Source organism: Centroberyx gerrardi, chromosome 7, assembly GCF_048128805.1.
Source record: "Centroberyx gerrardi isolate f3 chromosome 7, fCenGer3.hap1.cur.20231027, whole genome shotgun sequence".
Taxonomy (NCBI): Eukaryota; Metazoa; Chordata; class Actinopteri; order Beryciformes; family Berycidae; genus Centroberyx; species Centroberyx gerrardi.
In genome coordinates, this window is record NC_136003.1 from 28,644,576 (window position 1) to 28,654,889 (window position 10,314).

General features: G+C 40.7%; 1 protein-coding gene across 3 annotated transcripts; it reads left to right on the forward strand.

Moving 5' to 3' along the window:
* The first annotated feature begins 2,185 nt into the window (after positions 1–2,185).
* Positions 2,186–9,595, forward strand: st6galnac2 (ST6 (alpha-N-acetyl-neuraminyl-2,3-beta-galactosyl-1,3)-N-acetylgalactosaminide alpha-2,6-sialyltransferase 2). 3 transcript variants are annotated; one of them, XR_013504995.1, is made up of 10 exons: positions 2,223–2,405; positions 3,638–3,728; positions 4,417–4,588; positions 4,729–4,891; positions 5,856–5,994; positions 6,119–6,222; positions 7,231–7,311; positions 7,490–7,592; positions 8,313–8,587; positions 8,899–9,595. XR_013504995.1 is itself a non-coding variant. In XM_071894758.2 (9 exons), the coding sequence occupies exons 2-9, from the start codon at positions 3,726–3,728 to the stop codon at positions 8,490–8,492; spliced, it is 945 nt and encodes a 314-aa protein (XP_071750859.2). In that variant the 5' UTR covers positions 2,186–2,298; positions 3,638–3,725; the 3' UTR covers positions 8,493–8,880. The 3 variants fall into 3 exon arrangements, 2 of the variants coding, with proteins under 2 accessions (XP_071750859.2, XP_078140938.1); XM_071894758.2 differs by lacking the exon at positions 8,899–9,595 and having other exon boundaries at positions 2,186–2,298; positions 8,313–8,880; XM_078284812.1 differs by lacking the exon at positions 8,899–9,595 and having other exon boundaries at positions 8,313–8,880.
* The last annotated feature ends 719 nt before the right edge of the window (positions 9,596–10,314 follow it).

Consider the following 10,314-nt stretch of genomic DNA (forward strand, 5'->3'; position numbering starts at 1 on the left):
GCTCAAACTCTATTCCCTCTAGTCTACTGAGAGAGAGACAGTCCTGTCAGGCAACTACGTTCAATTCAGAGTCAATCAATATGGACTGTCACTATCAGCACAAACTGTTGGACTACTTTAATGTATAATAGATTTAAACAGGTTTAAACACAGACATGGCTTATCTTTATAAAGTTGATGCAAGATTGGATTTGAAGGGAAAAAATCACCTTTAAATCTTGCATATGGTATGTCTATGATCTTGAGCAGCTCTATCAATTTATTTCATCGCTGATTGTTAAATCCCCAGATAATCACTGGATCGCTGTGATCATGAAGTTTCTTATTCATTTAACAACTCATATTTTTACCATGGTGTCACCACAATGTAGATTGTAGTTTTTCAAACATTTCTCGGAGGCAGAGCTGTACTGGAGGCAGAAATAATGTCATTGGTTGAGTTAAACCTCAGTGGGCGGGGCCAAAGAACCACATTTTCTCTTGCTAAGTAACATTAGACTGAACCCCAATGAAAAAGATAAGAGGTAAAAGAGGAGGAAGGTAATATTATGAAGACTAGCTCTCTGCTACTAACTGAACAAATACAATCTATCCATACTAAGTTAGCTAGTTAACCTTCCAAGTTCAAACTAGCCATACTAGCCTATTACTATCTAGGTAAGCTAGCTAGCTAGCTGCTGAGCTTCCAACATCATGAACGCCATGGTCATGAATAAGTAAAAAAGTCATTGCCCTTTATATTTTTTATTTAGGCCTCTATTTGTCCCAGAGTTCCTCCTTTATCTTTTCCTTTACTTAAATTATTCTTTGAGGTGGATTTGTCCTTTAAATCAATAAGTAATAGCAGTAGCTTAACTTTACAGACTTCACTGTACAAGTTTTTCAGCACCAATACAAAATGTAGGCCTACAACGTCCCAAAAGCCTATTGTAGCCTAAATGAAACATGAGACTGTCTTTTCTTGTCAGTCACATTGGTATAGTGTTCAGTTAATCTAAATAAGTTCAGATAAACCTTTTGAAGAAGTAGGCGGTACAGCAACTGTAATCACTGATCTTTGGGTAGAGTTTTAACGCACTTTAATTTGGATTCTCATGTTTTCTGGTAGCTGAAATTCAATGATTCCTTGTTAAAAAGAATTTCTGTGTGTGCGATTTTTATGTATATACTGGACATTTTATTTCTTATTTCAAATGAGTGATGTGGTGAGGTTCTTTTTCATGACAATAAATTTATTTGAAAAAAGGCAAATGTTTGGTCACCTGCTGTAGAATTGTGTAGCCCTAATATTGTGCTGGGATTGTTTTAGGTGGCATGGTCATGATATTAATATTAGTAATATGTGTGATGTATTCACATATATGACATCCTAAAACCTCGTTGGTGATCACTAAGAAAGGGTCACAGAAATACTATGAAAATGAGCTGAAATGTCTTTATCCGCCTCTAGATGTCACTAGAGGACAGCTGAGCTTTTCTCCTGCTGTCACTCCCAGTCCAAAAATCAGTTTTCACCCAAAGAGACACCAAAACATCACAGAAGACAGACTTATAGCTTTTCACAATGTATACAGACACCAAACCAAGTTATGATTGTTTAAAATATTACCATTTAATTAATAGGTTATATTAGGCATGGCTTTAGCAATTTTAAGTAGCCTATAATCTATAGATTAATGAAACATCACATTTCCATATTTGCGACTACATGTAGTTGTAATGTAGTGAGTTTTTGCACCTTTGATTTACTCAGATGCAGTTGATTATGATTTACATTTTCTTTTAACTACATTCCTATGGTAACCTAGCTTTATGCGTTTTTAATATTTTATTTATTAAGACAAAGACAAAGTGTTTCTTTTATTTATTTTGATGGATTTTTGGAGCCAGCAACAGAAGTGACTTAGGATGATCTGTGTTCATTTGTTTTTTTTTAATCTTTTTTAATAGCCTATGCAGAACACCTGTTTTCTAACTGCACATCTCTGAAAGGTGACCCGCGGAATATGATGGAAAGCTGCGGTGAATAAATGAGCTATACGAGCCGAAATACAGTAGGCCTATTAACCAGCTAAAACCCTCTCAGCTGGTCGGAAATCACTTTCGTGTTTCGTCGCTCAAACAAATGACTTCCCACTTCAGTCTGGTTTTGTAGTGAACTTCCACCGTGCAGCGCCTCGCTCACCTGGAAGCAGCATCCACCTGCAGGCATGACAGCAGAGGACAAGTCGGCAGAGACAGAAACACATCACACAGCCAATTATCAGTTTTGAAAGCTGGTTTTGATGACTCTTAATGGTAATTATGAGGACGTGTTGCAACAAGTGTGCTTTCTTTGTGGTGGCGACTTTGTGTTTTATCATATGGACAATCATATACGGACATCGCGGCTTCACATCCCTCAGGTAGGGTCCCTTCAGTCTGTAAACCCTGAAATATTCATGTTATTGTTGTAGGATATAGCCTACCTGCATACACACCTGAAGGATTTATACGGCTGGTTCATTCTAAACTACTGACAGTCAGTTAAAATGGGCAAAATCTTAGTAAAATGTTGGAATGATTATAATGAAAATTAGAACTTTTTGGGGCACTCGACTTCCGCCACGCCCAATACAAAACCCAAGATCGTTTTGAACCAATAGGAGCCACTCTGCGATTCGGAAATCTTACCTTCCGCGAAACAGCCCTTGTTTGTTTACATTTTTCACATCTTTATATCATGTGGTTCACGCTGTTCGAGACGATCGTGGAAATAACTGACGAAGCAGTTATAAAAGTTGTAATTTTATTGACATACGTGCTGTTCAATTCAAGGTGCTTTATTCGCATGACAGTTCACAAACAAACAATATGAGTGAATGGTGATTGATGAGCTGTTTCGTGGATTGTATGTGCGCCGAATTGAAAAGCGTCACCCCAATATTCGGAAAAGACCTTGATTCATATGTATGCGGTATTTGTGCTTTTGTCAAAAGCAAAATGGCATTTAATTAAAAGGTTTTTGAATGAACTTTAGCGTTAGTTTTCTGCCTCGTGCGCTCTTGCCAGTTCGGGCTTCTTGTTTTTATGACAACAGACAGTGGAGCTCATGCAGGTAGCTATGAAGCAAGACCTGTTTTACAAGGGTCATTATGCAGCTCACAGGCCTCCAAAGATAAAACATTTAATTGCTCTCAGTTCCCCATTTGATAAGATTTTGTCCCAAGGAGGAGGAAAGGTAGTTAGAAATTACAGAGTTGTATAGGGGGAAACCAGTCGTTATACATCCTCTCTTTGTGATAACCTCTAGTGGGTGAAACCCCCCGACCCCAGTTTGAGAACCACTGTTACAGATGATTGTTGCAAATCATAGAGCATTTTCTGGAATTGGCAAAGACACACTTCACACATTTTCAACTATTGTTGGCATTTAAGAGAACTTTGAGCCAAAAACCTGTAAAGTCATGTGGCTGTCAGTTAATGTTCAGTCTAAATGGCTGAGGAAGTGTTTCAGTGTTGGTGAATCATTATCTGTGAGATTTATACTCGGATAAGGGCAATTCAGGTTATCTTTTCCTCCAGTCAGTTAAAGTATGGCCTCGATAACCTGAGGATCAACATATTTCACTTCGCATAATGGATTGTTATTTTGCAGTGTGAGCAGGCAGACTGACGGCGACAGCAGCTGGACTGAAGATGATGATCAGGATGTTTGGAACATCACCACAGCAACTGAAGAAGAGATGGTGGGTTTGTTGTTCCCCCGAGAGACGGTGCGATCCCCTTTCACCTCGCCTCCTTAAAGAGGCAGCAAGCTAAATCACTGGGTTTGCTCTTTACAGCCAGGAGTAACAACTAGGATAAAACTTGAGCTAGTAGGTCCAAGCTACACATATACATAGGATGATTAAAGGTTCTGTATGTTTCAATTTTAATCATCATTATATCATTGTAAAATTAATTGTGATACCTTGGTATAATTACCCTAAACAAATGAGACCATGGTCGAGCAAGACGATTGGTAGCCTCCATCTTATGCTTAGTGTTAGTGCTAGTTTTTCTGAATTAAAACTACATTTCCCATAAACCCTGCTTTTTTCCATCAGTCTTTCACTTCTCCCACCATCTGCCATTTCCAGAAACTCTGAAAGCTTTAGGTCTGTTTGCTCAGGAAGAACAGCGCCCTCTTCCTGTTTTGTGCCGTAAATCAATCTCCCTGCCTTTGTGCCACAAAGCAATCCAGCAGATTTCCCGCCAAATCCGACTTGGTGGCACACAGTGTAAAATGCAGTGTAGAGGCTGCCAATCTTCTCAGTGATGGTCTCATTTGTTTATGGTAATTATACTAACATCTCAAAATGTATGTGGTAGTGACTTATTGACGTTAAAATGTGACATGTAGCACCTTTTTAAAATCAGTGTTTTTCTCTCCAGATAGAAGGGCCCTGTTCTTTAAGAAAGGTAGCAAGGAAGGACCCGTTCCTCAGGAACAGTTTCAGTTTCTCGGTGCCTGTTCTCCAGTGGGCCGGGAGCTTCTCCAAACCTGCATGGCAGCGACTGAGGAACGAAGCGCCTCCCTACGGCTGGAAGCAGCTTCCTTTGAAGGGTATGCTCCTCCTGTCCCCGTGTGAATTATACATTACACTCTAGAATGGATTCTGACGGGGAAAACACTAGCTTCATACGCCCGAAAATAGAGTTCTGCAGGTTGATGATCATTTGCTTCTGTTCTATGTACCTCACTAGATGTTAGATCGGCCCTGGCTCTTCTCAACAGCTCTCCCAGCAGTCGTCTTTTTGAGCGCAGGTCGCCTGACCAGTGCGTGCGCTGCGCTGTGGTCGGCAACGGCGGCATCCTCAGGGGATCCAGGCAGGGGCGGGCCATTGACAGCCACAATTTCGTCTTCAGGTACTGGAGATACCAAAACCTACCTGTGGAACCTGGAACCTTCCGAGCTTTCCGTTAGTCTCACACTCAGATCCTCAATAATACATCAAGGGTCTGGTAGCAACGTATCCAGATCCTGTGCCGAGGGGGAGGTGACGTTGAAAACCACAAGTCATGGTTGAGAGGGCGGGGATTTTAAGCCTCAGTGTCATCTCATCTTGTAAATGGAAACGTAGGAAACTCATCTTGAGGAACTTTGCGTTGGTCAGCATGGCAACAACAGAAAAAAGTTTACACAAACACCATCAAAGACAATATCTGTGTCTGAGAAACCCAGAAACTTGTGCGACGAGCTTCTGGGTTTCTCAGATTAGCTTTGATTAGCTTGACTCCCAAGTCAGTTTCAAGCCTTGAGGCACAACTCTCAAGTCAAGTCCCAAGTCAAGTTCATGTCATTAATGTCAAGTCCCAAGTCTAAATGTAGAACAGCAAGTCAAATCAGAACAAATCAAGAGTCCAGTATCAATTTAATATCTTAAAGAAAACTAAATATCTCCGACTTTTCAATGCAATATGGTTTTAATAGGATAAAAACTTGGTAAGAGCATCATGAGTTTGATTTCTATAATCAGTTTCAACTTCAATAAATTCAATCATTCCATACAAATTCAGAAAACAGAATTTAAATTCAGTCGTCTGCTGGAACAAATCTCATCACTTTCAATCTAAGTCATTTACACAAATACAAAATCTCAAGTCAAGACTTTAGAAACTTTTTCAAGTCGTCAAAGTACAAGTCAGAGTCAAGTCCCGAGTCACCAGAACCCAAGTCAAGTCTCAAGTCTTCTCTTCATGCATCAAGTCAAGTCTCAGGCAATTAAAAATTGTGTCTTGAGTCTGACTCAAGTCCAAGTCATGTGACTCGAGTCCCCACCTCTGCTAAGGCTTTGGAAGTGTGATACTGATGTGGGAAATGTTCTTTCAGAGTCAACGGGGCTGTGATCAAGGGCTTTGAAGAAGACGTGGGGACAAAGACTTCCTTCTACGGGTTCACCACAAACACACTGAAGCACTCCCTGCGGTTTTACCGGAGAGACGGCTTCACCAAGGTCCCACGAGGCCCGGTGAGACACCACACGCCCAGCGGCTCAGGAAACATTCAGTGCAGCAAGGCTGAAATGAATGTTACTGGTCCGCTGTGGGAATGAAACTGTCTCTCTCTCTCTTTGTGTGTCGTCTTATCTGTAGGAAATCCGATACATCTTCATTCCATCGAACCTCCGAGACTATGTCATGATGGCAGCTGCCATTCAGGGTCGGACCGTCACCGCTGGAGACGACGCCGGGGACAGGCCAGTTGTAAAGTCCTTTCCTGCTGGGTGCTTCATAGGGATGGGACAATATTCTGACCTCACAATTCAATACGCGACATGGGGTTCACGATTCGATACGACCACGATACGATGTAATAAATAAAAGTTCAGTGACAACAAAGTCTGACTGTGCAGAATTCTGTTTATTTCTTTAGACACAAATCTTTCTAGCGATGGCATTGGCTGCTAGAATGTAAACAACAATTTAAAAATGTCATTACAAAGTGCAAATAATATAATTTTAGAAGGAGAGCTTGTGAAACTGTGATGGGCAAGCCGTCTCATTTGTGATTCCTACAGCAGAATATAATGTAGCTAATGTCACGCTTCATTTTTCTGACCCACAATACGTATTGTCACATTTTTGTATTGCGATATATTGAATTTCGATCTATTGTCCCATCCCTAGTACATACTGTGTCAAGTTTCAGCTTGACTGGTTTCTCAGCAGACTTTTACTAACTAGAGTACCTTTTAAATGAGCTACTTTTTACTTTGCCTTCAGTAGATTTTCACACCAGTACTTTTACTTAAAAATATCAGCAAAGTAACAGTACTTCTACTTGAGTAGGACATTCTAGTACTATTTCCACAGCTGGGAATGGGGATTTCTTTATTAAACACTGATGTCTGTGTACTGTGATAAATTACAAAGTACTGTGATAGTTTTTGTAAAAATGTATGAGCCACTTCGGAAATACATGCAAGCAGTAAAAATGATCTGTTATTCCATCTCCACTTCTGTCCTGTAATGCCACTCATGGCCTGTAGATGGTGCTGCATCATGGGTAAAGATTCAGATAGGACCTGACTCAGAGGGTTTCAATGACATCAGTTCAGTTGATATACTTGAAGATGAGCTTAATCGATCTTTATTTTCTTGCCTTCTTTCTTTCATGTTCTGCTTCTTGCACCTTGCTTTTTTTTGTGTTCTTTTTGCCTTTTGTCTGTCATTGTTATTTATCCAGGCTGTGTCCCCTCCAACAGGCCCTCCAGGTATTTTGGCAATAAACCGCCTGAGCACTTCAAGATGCTCCACCCAGATTTTATTACATACGTGACACAAAGGTAAAGGACTGCTGTGGTCAGGCCTGAAAAAGATGTGACTGTTGAATATTTGCACTCGGAAGTCACAGTTTCAGACATGGAGACAGATCTCAGCAATATGGAGACACATAGAGACAGACAGATACTGCAGTATTGGAATAACTTTGCATTTTCTCTGTTTTCTGTGTTTGTTTCCCAGCTTCCTGAAGTCTCCACTGCTGACCTACAGTAAGAGCAGTCACCTCTACATGCCCAGCACCGGAGCGCTGATGCTGATGGCCGCCTTGCACACATGTGACGAGGTCAGCAAACAGCAACCTGCCGCCATGTGCTTAAAGATGGCCGCATCCTGGTTTGATGTCATTAATTCTTTTGATACCCATCCCACAGTGCATAAAATGTCAACAATCTGCCCTTGTCAGTTCAGACAGAGAGGAAGAGGCAGAGCAAATGATGGGTGTGCATTGGACTGTGCAATGCACGGTACAATGCTGTTTTTTCTGTCTTTTTTTGTTAATAATCGTCACATGGATCTCATTCATTGGTGTCAGATCCATATTGCCCACTCGTAGTTATCAAGTATCTGCTGTTGTTCACTGGCTTTGCCCTTAGTTCGTAGTTGTATTGAAGGATATGCAGTGATGAGGTGGTAAATAAAAAGGAGGGTAAACTGTGACCTTCTGTCAGTGGTCAACATCAGGCATTCAACCACAAAACTGAACAAACATCAATAATACTTTCAGAGAAACATGAATTTATGGTTTTTGTCCCCTTTTAAAGACCCTATCCTCATATAACTTACATCAGTTTGATACTTCTTACTATGATGCATACTATTAATTTAACTCATCAAGATTTATATCAGCCTAAAAAGGTGGGTAAACTCTATTCTGCAAACAAGGCAGGTAAACTGAGCTTACGTAAACTGTGCTGACGCATGAATAGTGCAGGAAATCTCCCGTCATTTTGGTCAGATAAACCTTAAATAAATCATGTGCATCACGCCTCTCGCACCTCCTCAGGTCTCCGCTTACGGCTTCATCACCAGAAACTACGCGGACTTCTCGGACCACTACTACGACTCGGTGAAGAAGCCCCTGCGGTTCTACGCCAACCACGACATGAAGATGGAGGGCTGGCTGTGGGAAATGCTGAACCACCGAAAACTCATGCGGTTATACCAGAGAGGGAGCCGACACTGAGAGAGGAACGAGTCCATAGACCTGCTCACTCCACCTCATTAGGGAAGAGTGAGTCTGGTTTGGGTTTTGTCACCCTGAGGCAGAGGTGGGACCAGGTCAGTCTCCAGTCTTGAGGCACAAGTCTCAAGTCAAGTCCCAAGTCTAAATGTAGAACAGCAAGTCGAGTCAGAACAAACCAAGAGTCCAGTATCAATTTAATATGTTAAAGAAAACTAAATATCTAGGACTTTTCAATGCAATATGGTTTTAATAGGATAAAAACTTGGTAAAAGCATCATGAGTTTGATTTCTATAATCAGTGTCAACTTCAATAAATTCAATCATTCCATACAAATTCAGAAAACAGAATTTAAATTCAGTCGTCTGCTGGAACAAATCTCATCACTTTCAGTCTTCATTTACACAGACACAAGATCTCAAGTCAAGACTTTAGAAACCTTTTCAAGTCATCAAAGTACAAGTCAGAGTCAAGTCCCAAGTCACCAGAACCCAAGTCAAGTCAAGTCTCAAGTCTTCTCTTCATGCATCAAGTCAAGTCTCAAACAATTAAGACTGTGACTCGAGTCTGACTCGAGTCCAAGTCACATGACTTGAGTCTCCACCTCTGCCCTTAGGTGCATCTAAAAAGCTGGATACAAACATCCTGTTGACACAAGGGCTGGATATTTTATCTCCTAATGCCAAAAGACAAAGTTACTGCGTAAGTAATAGGCCGTGTGACTATAAAGACTAACTGCACCTTTCTATGCCATATTTCCCAAATATTCAGAGTATCTACAATGCTTAATTTGGCTGTAAATATGTGATGATTAATAATGATTTTGATGTTTTATACTGTATATAGCAGATTATTATGTGATTTTTTCTTTTAATCTTATCTTTTAATACTTGCTATATCATTTAATTTAATGTTTAGCCAGTCTGATCAGTAATTATAATGATAATTCTGTTAATAAGAATTCTTTTATTGCACTTCTCTGTTTTAAAACCACTTTGTGCCTTTTCAACCTCCTGTTTGCTTGGAAGCTGTTTGTGAAGGAGCGGCTCTTTGTCATTACCGCCACACACCGACATTAAAGGCCTTTTTGACCGTGTAAAGCCAAGCTCAGGTGTTGTCAAGCGTCTTGTTTGTGGGATCAGCAGCGTCTTTGATCATGTGGAGAAGAAGCCTTATCTGTTCTCTGTGAAGGCAGGTGCACTCACACCACAACAGCCTCATTTCTCTTTCTTGTACTCCTGGACATGCCTTAGTTCTCCTTTTTTTTTTTTTAAATGCTTGGTTGGACCGGGGCTGAAGTGTACTGGAAGCTTTCACCTTTATGTGTTGGGGAAAGTCCATTCACCCTAACCCTTTTGTACGGGACATCTGACTTTCAGAGCTTTTGTCCAGTGCTTATCCAAGGATAGGCCGATGGTGCGCCACAAGAAAGAACATGACACACGGCAGGGAGTCCGGCTTTGATCCCCTGTTAACTTGGTGTGTGAGTGTGTGTGTGTGTGCTCTTTAATTTTATCATTATGAAGCCAAATGTCCTCACAAGGATAGAAAGATGCCACCAGTTTTGCTGGTTCTCACTTCTACAAGGGGCTAGTTTAGGGTTATGGCTTGAGTTTAGGGTTAATATGAGAGCTAAGTTTAGGTTAAAGTAAGGGTTAAAATGAGGGTTAAGGGAATACATGTAGTCAATAAAAGGTCCTTACACGTACTTTAATACAAGTGTGTGTGTGGTGTGTGTACATGCAGAAGCCTAATAGTAGGTAAATGTTACAGAGGAATGCATGGTTTGAAATTCCTCTTGCCCTAAATTTGACATACAAAATA

Bases quoted from the DNA above. Each gene is read 5' to 3' on its own strand.
- st6galnac2 (XM_078284812.1), top strand. From the start codon at position 2,296: ATGGTAATTATGAGGACGTGTTGCAACAAGTGTGCTTTCTTTGTGGTG. The intron at 5,995-6,118 runs GTGAGACACCAC...TCTTATCTGTAG, and splicing joins CCAAGGTCCCACGAGGCCCG to GAAATCCGATACATCTTCAT. The intron at 6,223-7,230 runs GCCAGTTGTAAA...CCCCTCCAACAG, and splicing joins GGAGACGACGCCGGGGACAG to GCCCTCCAGGTATTTTGGCA.